Here is a 17,638-nt window from a genome sequence, read left to right as displayed (position 1 = left end):
CTTTTCTGGAGGTTTGTACTGAAGAAATTACCCCACATGGTTAATCTAGAGAAGTGGTGGCTAGAAATGGCACAGGTCCAAAGAGGTAGGTTTAGCTGATAAAGTTTGCAGTGTACTTATTAGATCAGTCCCACTGATTAATAGACTTACATTTTAAAACATGTTACGAGAAAATGATTCACATATTTAAAAGAATCACATAAATGATTCTTTTAAAAGCATTTTATTTTAGGAATGATCTTTTTTCCTTCCATTCTTCGTCCTTATATTTCTTTAAGAATATCAAGGAGGACAAATTGCAAAATGTTAGGCGCAGTGCATTTAAACAGTGCCTGGCTAGGACAACAGGGTTAATAAATGCAGACTCAATCTGGACAAAATTAAGAAGCTGTTAGTGGATTCTTCCTCTAACTGCACAAAGGACGCTTATCCTTTTCTGGATGAGGATGTATCTCCCTTAAGAAAGGAGGTCCATTACTCAGGCTTTCTTCTGCATTGAGCATTGTCACCTGAGACTCAAGGTGGCTTCAGTGGTACAGATTACCTTCCATCACTTTCAGCTGGTGGCTCAGCTATGCTTCTATCTAGACATGGATAAGCTGTTTTTCAGTAGTCTTATGTTCTGGTGAACTCAATGTTGGATAAGTGCAATGACTTTCTATAGGTCTGCTTTGGAAGATGGTTTAAAAATTGGTAACAAGGTTCAGAGGGATCTCAGAACATGGCTCCAGATTCTGGCCTGCCTATACTGGTTACCTATACATTTCTGAGCCAATTCAAGGAACAGATTTTTGCCTTACGGTGCATGAGACTAGAATACCTGCTGGAGTACTTCTCCTGCTATGAAACTTATGATCAGTATCTGGGACCATTCTCTGGCATTTGATGATGACAACAAAGGGCAACCTTTTTTGTGGTGGCCCTCTTAATTAAGGAATGTTCTCCCTAGCAAGGCCCACTTAGCATCAAGATTGTAATCTTTTCATTGGAAGATCAAGAGTCTTCTCTATTCCAAAGCATTTGCTGGCATAATGGGCTGCTTTAATGCATTAGTTGAATTTAAATGTCTGTCTGTCAGTGGTGTTACAGCTATTTTATGGGGTGGCTGCACTCTATTTTATATGGATAATTGTTATTTTTAATTTTCTATTTTACAGTAATAATAGCAGCAACAACACTGACAGTAATTTAAACACTTTTCCTTGAAAATACTTCTTCAGTGGGACTTATTGCCCAGTAAACAAGCAAGCAAAAAGATTAAGTAAGAGACCTAAAATGACAATGTGGCTTGAACCTTTATATGCGCGCGCGCGCGCGCGTGTGTGTGTGTATCAAGCAGCAATATGTTTCTTTCCTTCAAAAACTCTCAGCCAAGTGCTTTTTTCCCCACATGTCCAACTATACTCAGATGCTTTTTATTGCAATAATGAGCTGATGACTAATTAATGTTAATGATTCTTTAGATGAATCAGAATATTACTGCAGTAGGATGCTAATTCGAGAAATATGGTGCCAATTTTAAAGTTGCTTCTCTTCTTTTGCCAAGAAGTATTGAGATAACAGCATTGTATTTGCTTACTAATCACATCAGCATTCAAGCTATGAGTTATATTAATCATTATTCCAGGCATGTATCATAACCAATAGCATTCACACTTCTGTCATTGCTTAGAAATATAGAACATATAATACATAGAAAAGGAGGGAGAGGAAGAAGCAGAAGCAGTCGCTGCTGCCGCTGCCACTGAAGAATATATGAAACCTGCACTTGAGAATTCTGTGACTCGAATATATGCAACTGGCCTGAACTAGATTATCAATTCCGTTTTGGAGGCAAACTATGGTTTGTACAAATTACCATGTACCATTTCAGCTAAAATGACAAACAGTGACTTGGGAACCTCAAGTAGTTTCTCAACCAAACACTGACCAGAGGCCACTTGTGTGCTGTAACTTAGAACCAAAGATCCCAAAATGTGTCCCAGTGTTTGCACACATGTAGTTTCAAGTAATAAAACAATAGACATATAAAAACCTTGTACTTGCCAGAATATACATTCAAACAAAACTGCCTTTCTTTCACTTTCTATCCCATGTTAAAAATACTTAACCTTCATATAAACATTGCAAGAGAGGTTCAAAGGAAAATTAAGTCTCATAGCTGCAAAAATAATTGCAAATTCAATTCTGCATTCTCTTTAATGTTGCAATAAGCAACTGTTTCTCCATCTTCTTATGGAGAATCCCTAAGTTCCCTACTTCTCCTTCACATAAAGTGCAGTAGTTTACAGCTCCCTTTTAATATATTCACATGTGTACTTTTGAGGCAACAATCCTATACAGGTTTACCTGGGAATAATCTCAAAACATAGTGCATCTTACTCAGGGCTTTTTTTGTCATAGAATGCACTGGAACTGTGTTCCGGCACCTTTTTTTCAAATGGATTTTACGAAGTGATTTTGAATCGTAGCAGATTAGCAGCAAACATCATTAACATAGTGCCTGCAGGCTGCTTTTGTGTCTGCTATCTGATAGTGAGATAGTGAGGGCGCTGCTCTTGGCCTGGGACGCTGCTCCGCTGCTCCGTTTGGGATTGATGTGTGTGGTTGCACGCTTACTGCCGGCGACGTGAGTTCCGGAACTGTTTTTTTTTTTTTTTTTACAAAAAAGCACTGATCTTACTTCTGAGTAAACAGGAACACATTTATTTTCAGTAATACAACTTGGGAAGGTTTTTCCCACTAAAAGCTGGCCAAAAGGAGTTTAAATAATAAAATTACTCTAAGAATTTCATATACTCCCAAATGTCATAATTTTGTGTTCTACTTTATACATGATGCATATAATTTCATTAAAATTGCAAAATAAATTTACATTTATCAGAAAGTATGTTTTCTTTTTTAAAAAAGCAGGAAAAATAATCCATATTCTTCCACAGCTTTAAAATTGCTGGAAATTTTATATCTATACTCATAAATATTATATCTATACTCATAAATATTTCTCCAGTAATGGTTGCAAATATTGGTCATGGTTTTCATATGAGTCAGGTAGGGATTATAACCTGGATATTGTGGAAGAATTTGTATACCGGATACTTGTTAAGGTAATTCCAACATATCAGCTCTGGAATAAGTATCTCTGAAGGCTGATAAAAATTCTGCTTATAAAACCATTCACTGCTAAAATCCTAAGCGATAACTCAGCCCCTACTCCAAATGTTCTCATGAAGTGTATGATTCAGGAAGGAAGCAATAAGAACTAGGACTAGAAGCTTCTTTTAATACCCAGATAAAAAAAGTTAACATATCCTATATTGGGAGTTTATAAACAGTTAGCAACCAAGCAGTTTCAGGAAGGATCACAAAAATGCCAAACTTTTTGAAAGACAGTGAACAATTCAGCACCAAACACTTGTACCTACTATTCATTCCTATGAGTGGCAACAACAACAATCAACCCAAGCCTTAGAAAGAAGCCTATATATCACAGATTCCTTTCTTCACAGTTTACAGTTGATGGTGAAAGATGTGCAAAATAAATACATTTTCCCACATCTCTATGAAAACAATACTTATACAGCACGAGGCTCTTAACAAGGCAGACATAGCATAAAGCAGGGGCTATACTGTCACTTAAACCTTTCTCATGGGAAAATTTATGAAACAATGCTTGCCCTTTAATATTTTATAGTGCTTTTTCCTGGAATCTTGATTTTCAAGTCATATGTTTGAAAGATACATTCCCTCTATATATATACATATATATATATTTGTGATATTGTTCATCATTCTTAAGCTTTATGTCCCTGTCTTAAAGAATTTATTTTGCTTTTTAAAAGAGCTGTTACAGTCAAGTCTTGCCAATAATGGGATTATAGTAACATGAAAGCGCATTTGTAACATATGAAAGGATTACTGCTTGAAAGTGAGCTATCAAGAACATTATCAGTGGTTGCATCTTAAAGGGTGTACCCTAGCAAGAGAAGCTATAAATTATTAGCATACTGCACTCTAACAGCTTAGATTAATAAGCCACTTCTGCATTAACTGTACATGCATTTCTACTGTCCAACAAACTATTAACAAGCTGAACAGAGTTATTAGGGATCCTGGGAAAATATTCAAGTAGAGTTGCCTACTTGGCTAACAATTATCTTCAATGACTCACAAGCAGGATCAGGAGTTGCTGCTTGCTATGTTGCCATAGAGTCTGATGTAGTTCGTAAGTTTAACCCAGAAAGTTTGGGGACTAGTGGAGTGTGCAAGCAGGATGTTTGCACTTTTACAGCCCAGGAATGTTTTTCCTGAGTTGTTCTGTGATGTGTATACTCAGAAGCTCTGGGCTGTACATGGGTTAAATAACCCAGAACTTAGCCCAAAAGCAGATAATAATTGGCAATTACTGGTTCAACTCTGAGTCATTTAAACCATAAACATCCCAGAGCTCCAGGTCCATGGTGGCTTTCCTGTGTTGTTAATCAAAAGTAGAAACGTGTGCATGGCTTGCCAGCTCCACTTCTCCCCACAAATCTAGGGTCAAACAACCCAGGAATTGCTGCTATGAGACATGATACTTTCTTATACTGACTCCTCCTTCCCCAAGATGAAGGACCTTATCTTGGAAAAGGTAGAAGAAGCAATATCCCAGTGTGCCCCACAAAGTGTGTTTTTCTGTCACATGATAGACTGGGACTACAATTCACTGTATGTGGATAGTCAAGATTTATAATGCAGTATGAAATGGGCAGCAATTTTCATCTTTTATTTTAATTACCGGTTTGAATAACTGCTTCCAAATTTTGATTTGGTAATCCAATTTCTTTTGTGCCTACATTAAATATTGCTAGTACAAAGTACACACATGTTGAAAACTTACAGAAAATGAGTCACTTAGCAGTAACACTCATTTCACAGAATCACAAAGGCAAAACAAAAGTATATCACATTACCACTTGGAGCAGGAAGAGAATAATGAGGGATCTGCACTTCACCCAGTGCACTTCCCAGTCGTAATTTAGAGTGTTGCGACAGGAGAGATGGACTAGGAAGCAATGGGCTGGAGTTGGCCTACAAAAAGAAAAAGAAAAAGAAAGGTAAATTGTCATTTCCTCAGTAAGATAGTGCAAAGCATTCACTAACAGTGGAATGATTGTTAGTTCAAGGTAGCAGTAGATTAATTTGGATAGGAAGAGAAACTCTGGGCAGTATGCTTCTTGAAAACATATACAGATTTGAAAATATGATCTGAGAAACAAATAAATTATAAAAGTCATGTGACTTCATCTGGTGGAACATGCCAACACTTCCTTTTGGCATCCTTTTATGTTAATTGTTACATCAACATTGCGGTCTCCAAGCTGCAAGGCAATACATACGTCTCTCCATCTATTGTGAACCTAAGGCTCCCAGTATTATGCAGATAATATAACTTTTTCTGACATTTTCAATTAGGTTTAAGGTGTCCCTTGAAGGGTTTAGTTCCTTTTCTCTCAGGTTTATTCACCAATTTTCCTAATAAAGATTTTGGTTTTTACTAATTGAATGGGCAAATACTTGATCGGGGAAGGTGGGCTCTAATGTCAATATTCAGCTAAAACTAATTTTTCAGGCGACACAGGCTATCTGCAGCCTCCCACTTTAGAAATATTGTTCTAGTTGCACTGAAATATGTGGTTATTGTAAGATTCAAGATCTCAAAAAAGTTCAAAGTACTGAGATCTTTGCTTAGTTTCCTGCTAATATACTATCTCCATGCCTTATGGTTGAAAGATATTCTACAGTTTCATTAGCTTGTAATTTCATGAAGAATTATTTGATTAAAATTGCAACTACAGATGACTGATCTTATAAATTATGTCAATTACAATAATCTTTATTTCATGGTGCCAGATTTCTCCACAGTAGTTTACAGAGGTATACCGCACCATTAGGAAAGTTTGCCATGGCAAGCATCTCTATGATTACTACTTATGGAAGAAGTGCAGTCTGGAAGATGACTACTGGATGAGTCTTTTTCACACTAGCTCCTACTCCTCATGTATTTATATGCCCGCACATGTACACTATGTGGAGAAATACGTCAGTGTGATGCAAATCTCTGATTTTAAGATAAATGTTGACTTAAATGTTGAAATTGTGATTTACATATATTAAACAATCCAGAACAACAATTTCCTATTTGAAAAAATTATTTCAGTTCAATTCTTGTTAAGGAAAGAATGTTTTTATTATGTTCCATTAATTATAATCGAACGTCATGTCAGAGAGATCCAGCAGGGGTGATAACACCAGGGTGGAAATTCAAGATGAATTAATCAAGATTTGCTGCATTTCACACAGTATGCATTTCATAGTCTTTTCTGAATATTCAAGACTCCCCACTTGCCATTGGCCCATTCAGGGTGCAGTTCATCAAATGCCATTGAATAAATTTAATTGAAAATGCCTCAAAATCATCTGATTTGCTTATGTCCTGACCTCTGGAATTTCTTCGAAATACTTAGTTTACTTATCATTATATCACGGAGCATAAATATATATGTTCCTACAACAATTAGAGTTCATAAATCTTTGTTTGCTGACATAATCCAAGTACAGAAGGGCTAGGCTCTGAAGAGCAGAACCCATAGATGAAGAGTGCACTTAAAACTCTTGCCTATGTGCTTATCCTTTCCTGCAAATTCTCGCACTATGTTATTTCCAGTCTTGCAATCCAGATTGGGGGGGGGGTGGTTAAAACTTACAGATGAGGGCATGGGGGGTTAAAGGAGAATCAATAGGCCATGGAAGAATTCAGAATTAACTGCCTCCCCTCCCACTGATTCTCCACTGCACTGCTGTTATAAGGCAAAAATGTTGCTCAATGTCCTGTGTTTGCCTCATAATATGTGGTTCCTCCGTTAACAGACTGAGCTGCAAAGCAACCATCTCCAATTCCACATTGCACCTCACCTCTGGAGCCTATAACAAAGCAACATCTTTCAACCCCAGTCCTCTTGCTTGCCATCCCCCACCCACCCAGACAACTAAGTATGAAGTGCCTTGCAGAAGTACTCACCCCCGTTTGACTTTTCTACATTTTGTTGTGCTACATCCTGGAACTGAAATGGATTTAATTGGCATTATTGCCACTGGCTGTATACAAGATATTCAGCACTGTGGAGGTGCATCTTTTTAAAAATTTGAAATATATATATATATATATATATATATATATATCACCTGTTAAATGCATGAACATTCACCCCTTTGCTGTAACATGCCTAAATAAACTCTGGTACAAGCCACTGTCTCCAGTAGTACCATTCTGTAAGTTGTTGAATGGAGAGCACCTGGGTGTCATTCTAGTGCCACACAATCTCAATTCAATACACCTGTTTTGGAATGATCTCTGAGGTTGTTGGAGAGCACATGTAAACAAACCACCATCATGAAGAAGAAGATAAAGTTGTGCAGAAGCACCCATCATAATTGGGTTACAAAAAAAAAAAAATCCCAAATGATAAACGTCCCCCTGCCGCTGCTGCTGTTGAACTCATTATTACAAAATGGAAAGAATATGGCTCATCTGCAACTCTGCCTAGAGAAGGCCATTCAACAAAATTCAGTGACTGGATAAGGAGTGTCAGTCAGGGAAGCAACAAACAGGCACATGGTAATTCTTTCGGGCCAGGTCAACTCATATTATATTGTTTTATACTGCTCTTATTTATTTATTATTGTGAGCCACCCCGAGGCTTCGGCGAATGGGGCGGCATAGAAGCCTTCCAAATAAATAAATAAATTCTGAAGGAAATAGAGATGGGAGAAGCTGTCCATGGGACAACTATCACCCAGATGGTCCAAAAGTTGGGCTTTATGGAAGAGGGGCAAGAAGAAACCTGAAACAAACCTGACTCAAAGCCCACTTGGGAGTTTGCAAAAAGGCAGGTGGCAAACACAGAAAACATGTGGGAAACAGTTATCTGGTTTGATGAGACCAAATTCGGTAAAACACAACTGTGTTCAATCTCCATGATGAAGCATGATGGTGGTACGAACATGTGACTGGGATGCTCCTCAGCAGACACTGGAAGTCTGGTCAGGATTGAGGGCAAGGGGGATGAAGCCCAGTATAGGGTAATTTTGGGAGAAAACCTGTTTCAGTCTGCAAGGGTGATGAAAGTTCACATTCCAGCAGGACAATGACCCTAACCACAAAGCCAAAGTAACAATGATGCAGTTTCAAAACAAGAACCTGAATGACTCAGAATGGCACAGTAAAAATTTCTGTCAAGACTTGAACATTGCTCTTCACCAATAGTCCCCATCCAGAAGCAGTTTTGCCAGGGATAATGGGTAAACAAAACTTATGTGCCCATATGTCTGTGCCTGTACTTCAGTATGAGATTTAAAATGTTTTCTTTTTAATGTCAACTTTTCATTTGACAAAATATGCCAAGAGTCTTATTGATAAACTAATCACCAGTGTTGAAATTCTGCCTACATCACGAATGGGAAATATGGATATCATTCAGGGGGAAAAACTCCTGTGCACAGTAGTTTTAGAGTCATTCATTTAACCAATAAAATGTAATTAAAATTAGATACACTGACTCTGATCCAAGCAGGAATAAGTGCTAACACAACAGGAAGCCAGCCCAAACTGGTGCTTCTAAACAAGGTAGAGTTCATGAAAGGAAACTCTGCAGACTTGTCCTGTTCTAAAACAACTAGGTTGAGCTAGTTTACAAGACATTATCAAGCAAAAGCAGTCACTCACACAAACCTAGCTCAACATACTTGGGGCTGGCAATCTACCAGTGTTGGATATTGCCCCAAATACCACATTGTATGAAAGGTTCTTCCATTTTCACATGCAAGCTATTTATCTGTAATCTGCAGTCCTCTATCCTCAACATGCACCCTAGAACTACATTGCTGTGGGAATAAGAGGGGTGGAAAGATAGGAGAGGGTCCTCCTATGTAAGCAGCAGAAATGCCTTATATTCACAGAATGAAATTTCTGGAGCCAAGTGGTTATTAAATAATGTCTAAAACTGATACATAAACAAAATCTTAACATGGCTGATTATTTTCCATGATGAACAGATAAGGCTTGAAATTTATGTTGCATTACTGTGTTTTAAAAAATAATCTGATATTTATGTTTTCTCTCTTTTCATTTAATAGACCAGCACCTATGGAACAATTACACTGAAGCAATCATCGTTTCTGAAATGCAGGCTGTGGGAAAGGATTGCTAAACACCTTTTCAACAACAAGAAAAGGTTGGCTAAGACAGCTAACACCAATCAACTCTTTTTTTTTCATAACACACTTTGCTTGCCTAACGCAAAAGCCACAGTTCTATCACAGACAGTTTACTACAAAGCCTCAGTTGGGTAAAAACTGCAAGTACAAAAAAAAGTTGTATGTATGTTTAAAGAGATAAGTGAAGCCTAGGTATTTTCTGCCAAGTTTTAACAAAGCTGTTTTGCATTTGCTTTTTGCATTATGGCAGCTCTATGTAAATTATGCAAATATTTATTTTCAATGGACCTAATTTCAATGTATAAAATTGTATTGCATACGAAAATAAGAATACAAGTGAGGTCAAGACCCAGCCAGCTAATACCAAATTCTCTGGTGGTTCCCTGATAAATCAGTATTGTGACCTTTTACAACTTAAAAGCATCTAAATTTTCATATTTGCTTGCAAGTCAAATTAGGGTGACAAAGTCAGCACACTGCACCTTGTCCTTTTAAGGTTCATTTTTGAAATTTTGTACATTTGGGACAAGGTGTACTTGCACAGCAGCACTTCTTAAATCAAGGTTTTGTTAGAGTATTTCATTAAAAATTATTAGCTATGAAAAAATGCTATCCCCTTTTGTTTAATACTTGAATGGCTGTACATGCAGCACTGATGAATACAAAAATAGAGTTTCACAATATAATCCATGCAAACTTCGATTCTGAATATAAATTTATTACCTTTTGCTATTATACATATCACTTATTGCCCACTGAATAAAAATACAAAGCAAATTGTTATAAGAATAATTTCATGAAAGAATGGTTTGAAATTTCTTCCTAGCAGATAGCTTTCTATAAAAGCTATTATCTTGGAAAAAAAATTCTCTCTAACTTTAGCCAACTTGCAACCCAAACCTGAAAGCATATTTTGCTTTGTGAAGCTACTATATAAGGGCATGACGCAGTCCTTCTAGGAGCAATGTGCCTGCGTTTGAAGAATGACCATAGGGTCCAACAAGTGTCCCATTTCCACTTTCAGTGTACTGGCAGACTATATCCCATTCCAGTCATCTATCTGAGCACAATACAAAATGCTTATGCTCTGGAATGTCACCTTGAATTAATTTGGTTTGATCTTTTCAAAAGATGGGAATGACCAACACATATTTCTCTCACAACACCACATTGGTGCAATCAACTAAGAGGCGGAGATTTTCTATTTATTTATTGCCTGGCTACTGCTTTTCCACTTTAGATAATATGAGCACATTGGTCCTATAGTCAATTAAAAGCTTAGGAAAAATAATAATATACAAAATGGCTTTGTGCTAAAAGTGCATATCTTAAAAGCAGCAACTTTACAGCCTTTCGTAGAAAGAGATGGAGGTAACAACAAAACCAACAGAATGCACACATGACCACCTTAGTCATTCAATGTGTTTTTCTCAAAAGTACAAAGCAAGGATTGCAGAAAATTGTGCAGAGATACCCTTAAGACATGGCCACTGGCAAACAGCTCTTGCTGCAGGCACACTGCAGAACTATACGGGGTAGTAGTGACAAAAAACTGCTGGTTTGCCAATTTTGCTGAACAATTATTAGGTCATGTTTAGCCTAAGAACAAGCTGAATTTGACCTAGTGACTGGTTCCACTGTGGTAGTCTCAAATATCTGGGGTGGGTTACTGCTGTGAATTTCAGTAATGTCATAGAAAGAATTGGTAGAGGCTATTCCAGGAGTCACTCCTGCCTTGAGACAACACAACAAATGCTTATTAGACAACACTGTTAAATCAAGATTGCACAGAAAGGTAACATACATGGTTCCTGCTCATCCCAACATCTTTCTTCACGAGTCCCCCCGCTTTTTTTTTTTGAAAAAAGCTCAACAGAAAGAATGGTACTCTGTCCCCATCATCAGTGATTCACAGCATCCTCATGGGGCTGCATGCAAACAGATGTGGCTGAGGCTGGGAAGTGTGGCTATTCCTTCCAGTTTTGCCCATGTCCCCACTGTTAGCCTTCATCTGTAATAATCAATAACAATGGAGTGTGCACTCTAATGTGAACCAGCTAAATGGTTTGCCCAAGGGAGTTAATTGACAAGAGGGGCAAACTGTTATAATTGCCAGGTGTTTGCTCGGTGAGACATTGGTGTCCAAGGTTGAGGGAGGACCAGATAGGCTCTTGGTATGCAGAAGGGAGAGATACTGTAAATTAGACCCAAGGACTGGACAATTCACACTCCCCAGGACAGGACAGGAGATTGGGGCACTAAGCACAAATGGTCCTCACCCGGGATCTATCATGCACTGTCACCCCATGAGTTATCTGACTGGGGCTGGGGAAATGAAAGATGAGAACCTGAAGGGGCTTGGGGTATCTCTTCTAGGAGAGGTTCCATTCTTGCAGCCAGACTCGTTGCTTAAGAACGCTGTGCTGCCCTGTGTCATTGATCTCTGCAACCGGTATAGTATCTATATGCATAGCTAGGCTAGGTGAAGCTTTGTTATTTTGTCCAAGGAGGACACCCAGGTCTGGGGCCTTGAGGTATCTGACTGGTTGTAAAGTGTATCAGTGTTGCTCTCCAAATCCCTTCCCCCACCCCACTTTTTGCGTGGATCCTGTGCCTTGTGTGTTTTAGCTATTTTACTATCCTCCAGCCCTATCTTTTAACCTTTTATCAATTCCTTTTCCCCAACATGTGGGCTGCCATGTGCTGAATCCAGTGTCTGGTCTGAGGTTCAGGATCAGAGAGGCCTGGACAAAGTTACAAGCCAGTTGGCCATGGGAGTGGGGAATCCTGGCTGCTAGAATGCTACATATGCCACATGTTCTCCAGTGCTGAGATGGGGAAGAGCAGAGAGGATCTCCATCGTTCTCTGTAATCACAAGTTCCTCTGGGAGAAGGAAGCCCACCATCTAGAGGAATTCAAGGAGGCTCTGGAGGCTGGATGGGGATCCTCTGGGGGTCTAATTAGTCCCGTAGGCAGAACATGTCACCCCACACTACTGTAACATTCTTCAGAAGCAGATGTTGATTAGGGCAGTTGCAGTTGCTGTTTTAACAGCTACAACCGAGATACTAATTTAAGCTATGTTCAGTCTTATTTACCATTATTATGTTTATATATACATCCATTAACTTCAGCGTAGAAATAGAACCACAGTATTTTAGAACCGTCTCTGCACACCAGTGAAGTTCAAGGTGATATTTAGCCAAGACATTTAGCCACCTAAGCAACAAATTCAAATGCCTTTCTTCCAGCTCTGCTCTGCTCCAGATGAGCAGCAAGTGGTAAATAGTAAAGAAATTTAACCATACCATAACAGAATCCAGTTTTTGTTTGACTTTTTGCATCCTCACAGATACCCTTGCAACATTTGCAAACTGGTCAGCAGGAGACATTATTGAATCTTTCTGTACAGAGATATCAGCAGAACCGTTAAGAATCTTTGGACCTCTGGATGACATGGATAACTGTTCAGCTTCCTGCTGGGCAACTGCAGAGACAAACATTTGAACAACATTAAGTTGATTCTTTTGTAGGAACTTGCCAAGAAACTTGGTTGAGATTATTCACAAGCAACAATGGCAAATCATGGAAGAATGAATCATGGGTAAACTGTGGGTTGTTATGGAGCAGCCATAAATCAGGCTGATTAGATGTGGTATACATGAAATAGTACTGGCATATGGCACAGCATACTGGAAGTTCTTTAACCCACAATTCACCCCGTAGCATGTGAACCTGGTCTAATATAATTATTCTCATCATCATTATTATTCTGTACAACACCATAGCCAAAACTCTCTAGACAGTTTATGAAAACTAGGTTTGGAATCATGCACTCCTCCCTCAGCTGCAATGAGTTCAAAAGCTCTTGCTTCTAGAATTAAACTAACTACAGTATTTCAATAATTTAAACAGCACTTTCTGATCCTGGTTTGTTCCAATAAATTGCAGTTTAAACTATACTCAGTGTCATGAGCCAACGTTTCTCCCTCAACAATCGCCAGCCACAGGAGGTATTTTCTGAAGGCAAGCACATCTCCTCTCCACACGCAGTTCCCATCTCTGCTGAAGCCTCACCATGGTGTCAGGAGGAGAATTCCTCATCTGCAGAGACCCTTCCCACTGGCTGTACATTTTCGTCATTTTCAGGAACTGCCTGGCTCACCAGTATGTGGGGCCTTGCAATAATCACCTCCGTTTCTTGCATTTCAGAATCTTGACCTAGCTCACCCTCCCCAATCTCACTGAAATATGTTTCACTTTCCAATTCTGAGTCATCTGGAATGCCGCAAGCAGTCCATGGGAACAACTGCCCAAGACTGCCATCCTTCTGAATCCCAACACTCAGTTCCTTATTTGACATAACAAAACTGTAGTTAATTTAAACCAAGAACCGGATATTTTCTATTTCCATCTCTGGTGGATATCAGAGGCAAATAGCTTCTTTTCACATTCCAATACATATTTTAAATAACAAGAAAGAAAACAATTTCAAAAACAGAACAGCAAGTGTGGGGTAGTGGTGAAGAGTATGGCAATGGAACTCAGGAGATCTGGGTTCTACTCACCACTCAGCCAGGGAGCTACTTTGCTGACTTTAGACCAGTCACAGACTCTCAGCCCAACCTACCCCATAAGGTTGTACTTGTGGGGATAAGACTGAGAAGAGGAGGATAACTGTGCAAGCTACCTTGAGTAACTTGAAAGAAAAAAAGGTGGGACATAAATCTAATCAATAAATTCTGAATGAATCCCCCACATTGGTAATATACTCACCCACCTTTAGCAATTTGCTTTAAAAAGTATGTTTTTCTCCAATAACCCTTCTCCACCACCAGGGGCTGTTGAGAAAGATATAATAACCTCTCTCACCCTTTCTCTGTTCTTACTAGCTACAGCTAAAACTGCTCTGATGTTTTCCTGGCATTAAACTGATTTGGACAATCCATACTATTTTAAAAAAATATTTCTGAAACGACTGAAAAAGCAGTACACTCCAAAAAGGTATATGCAACTTGCAATGATTACATGCCTAGTCTTGCCAAGAAGAGTTCAGCAGAACAGGTGAGAGAAAATGCTTCTGGCAAGACCCTTGTGAAAAGCCTATTAGGCTCTTCTTAGTAAACTACACACATAAGGCTGGCTGCCAGATTCTACTAATTGATGGTCCATTTCCTGTTAATTATCGGGCTGTTTCTTTTGGCTTCCAAGGCCTGTGCTTGATATCAAGTGGAGTCTTACAATTTCAAGTGACTTCCCAGTTTGCTGCAACTGTAATGGTCAGCATCTCGGTTGAAACTGAGTGAAGAGAGCAAACAGCAGAGAAAAGGAAGGGATTGTAAAATGCTAAAAGATTTCTGCAGGGAAAGGGAGGGTTATAAAGTTTTATTCTTAAAACATTCCAACTGCTCCCAAGGCTAACTTTAGGTATATGCTACATCGGTAGAGACAGGGCTCTACAGCTTCTTTGCTTTTGTGAGGAGAGCAAAGTGCCAGTAGTCTCCTCTCCTTTGCCAGCCCAAGGGAGAAAAGCATCTCCCCACTAAAGCAAAGGACACACCTTTCTTGCTGGAAAGGTGGAGATGAGGGAAGACGTTTTGGTTTGCACCAATGCTCATGTAAGCAGCCCTTGCTCCTCTGATGGACAGTGTCTGGGAAAACTCCCCTCCCATTTTGCTTCCAGCAATGAAGAGATGTGGAAAAGACTGTAAACACCCTTGGCAGTGAGGCTCTGAGCTGAACCATGGAGCAACAGCTCATCTGCCACGCTCAAATCTCTTGTGCAAAAGTGAAGTTGGAGCATATGGGCTTCAGCGGATGCTGGTCAGTGGTACTCAGAACAGCTCCCTCCCCTGGGTAGTCATCACCATCTTCTCTTTGCCCCACAGCAGGAATGGGTGGGTGGGAGCCTGCTGGTTTGAGCCTGCATCATCATGATAACTTCCCCCTCACATTCTTCTCCCAATCCTGGGGCTGGAGAGGGGACAAAAGTCACTGCAAAGCTGTTGGGATGAACCTGTCTGCCTCTGCAGCTTCAAAGGAAAGGTCATCATTCACTCACTTGTGAAAAAGCAGCAGCACCACTCTTAACAAGGTCAGTGTAATTGTTGATGACTGGATATACAAATGGATACAAACACTCATCAAGTACCTTTGTAATCGTAAATGTATACAAGTATTGGCTGGTTTTGTCCAAAGGCACAGAATGACACCATATGTTCATGTGGATGAAAGGCAACATCACGAAGTGGAGATGTGAAGGAAAGATCAGAATACGTGGCTACTTGATCACCTACAAAAAATGAGTGACAGAAGGCACTTTGTTTAAACAGTCGTATCTACTTTGTGCAGTATGGGCAGTTTATGAGCAACCCACTCAAATGGATCTCATGACCAAAGAACCATCTCAAACTTGCCATATGAGAAGTACAGACAAACAACATGACCTTAAGGTATTTAGTTGTTTCTCTCTTCTTTTTAAGAACTTGAGAATGATTATTTCACAACAATTTTGCCTGCTTATCTATTTTACTGATTTTTATGACATATGAGGGGCATTCAATGTATTCTCGGTATCGGGTTGAATTGCTATTGATGTGGGTAATTTAATTATTTCATTACTATTTGAGGGTATACATGCAACATTTCAAATAAGTGTGATCATTAGTTCCCTAGTCATCCTCAGTAAAAGACGATCATAATGAGTGACGCAACAATGTTGAAGAAAATGGAGCACTGTGCTGTGATTAAGTTCCTTACAAAACAAGGAAAAAGTCAAAAAATCATTCATGAAGAGATGGTGGCCATTTACCAGGACTCTGCACCTTCATTATCTACTGTTCAAAAGTGGTCAAGTGAATTTCAAAGGGGCAGAGAAGGCATTGAAGATGACCCTCACTTGGGCGGGCCAGATACTGCCACTACGAAAGAAAATGTGAAAAAAATTGAGAAGCTTGTATTGGAAGATGCCCGAATAAAAATCTCTGTTAGCAGAGATGACAAACCTATCCGTTGGTACCATATTTACTAGTTTTCATGACCATCTTAACCTTTCAAAGGTCTGTGCAAGATGGGTGCCGCAAATGCTCATGGCGCCTCAGAAACAAGTGTGAGTTGAGTGCTGTAGGGAGTTTTTAGAGCTCTGTGGTGAAGATCCACCAAGTATTTTCAACCAGATTGTTACTGAAGATGAAACGGGTTCATCACTATCACCCTGATAGTAAGCAGGAGTCCATGCAGTGACATAAAAAAGGTGCTGACCCTCTGAAGAAATTTAGTCACTCTATCAGCTGGAAAAATCATGGCCAGTGTTTTGGGACTCAAAGGGAATTTTATTGATTGAGTACATGAAAAAAGGGGAAACCATAATCGCAGCATCTTACGCAACCACTCTGTGTAATTTAAGAGAAGCAATTAAAGAAAAAAGGCGGGGAAAACTGACCGCAGGTGTGTTGCTTCTTCATGACAACGCACCCGTTCACATGGCGTGTGTTTCGAAGACTGCTGTGCAGGACTGTGGTTTCAAAGAAATAAACCACCCACCCTATAGCCCAGACCTGGCCCTCAGTGACTACTACCTATTCCCGAATTTAAACAAAGATCTTCGTGGAAAGCAATTTTCCGACGATGAAGAGCTCAAGGCGGCAATTAACGCACAATTTTTAGACAAGGAGGAAGAGTATTTTTTACAGGGAATTGAAAAGTTAGTTTCTAGATGTAATAAGTGTATTGAAGTTATGGGGGATTACATTGAAAAATAAAAATTATTTCCATTTATTATTCCTTTTTCTTCATGCTGATACCAAGAATACATTGAATGCCCCTCGTATAAGCATGTAAAATGCAACATTTAGATTAAATGAAATATATTCAGTTAGTGTACATTTTTAACTATATTGAAGAACATTGTAAAAGGGCTATACCAGTGCAAGAGTTTAAACCCTCTATCTTCAGCTCAAAAATGACAGTAAGATGGGAAGATCTGAGACTTCAAGAGATCTTCTGCCAGAAAGAGTAAGCAATACCAGGCTTAATATATAGCCTGATGCAGTATCAAGGAAGCATCAAAGGCTTATCTGCATCAGCCCCAAAGGCTAAGGCAAAATAAGGCTATGCAAGACAACATAAAAAGGGCCTGCAATGAACTATTTTAATATATTTCCCACTCAAACCCACTACAGAAGTTCTCCTGTGAAGAGTTCCAATCATCCTGGATAGAACTGTTGAAGCACCATTCAGGCAGTGGGTGGGAGAAAAGGACACTCACTCACTCAGGCCTGAAAGGCTGTCTAAAGTGGCAGACTGCAAACAAAATGCAGTGGCCCAGTGAGGCTCCCACTGCTCTCAAAAAATCAGGGGATAGCGGGATCGGAACGACGACAC

General features: G+C 39.3%; 1 protein-coding gene across 5 annotated transcripts in view; it reads right to left on the bottom strand.

Annotated features, from left to right (window-relative positions):
• The window catches only part of AHI1 (Abelson helper integration site 1), a 128,918-nt gene that overhangs the window by 77,036 nt on the left and 34,244 nt on the right, over positions 1–17,638 (bottom strand). For all 5 annotated transcript variants that reach the window (XR_006414078.1, XM_044424008.1, XM_044424022.1 and 2 more), the window contains exons 14-16: positions 15,408–15,548; positions 12,565–12,743; positions 4,953–5,070 (exon numbers count right to left, since the gene is read on the bottom strand). Coding sequence is in view for 4 of the 5 variants with exons in the window: in XM_044424008.1 (XP_044279943.1) it covers positions 4,953–5,070; positions 12,565–12,743; positions 15,408–15,548 (438 nt within the window). In the remaining variant the exon portion in view is untranslated. The remainder of the gene's footprint in view (positions 1–4,952; positions 5,071–12,564; positions 12,744–15,407; positions 15,549–17,638) is intronic.

Source organism: Varanus komodoensis, unplaced genomic scaffold (assembly GCF_004798865.1).
Source record: "Varanus komodoensis strain SLA01 unplaced genomic scaffold, ASM479886v1 scaffold1, whole genome shotgun sequence".
NCBI classification, from domain to species: domain Eukaryota; kingdom Metazoa; phylum Chordata; class Lepidosauria; order Squamata; family Varanidae; genus Varanus; species Varanus komodoensis.
This window is presented reverse-complemented; position numbering and strand designations above follow the sequence as displayed.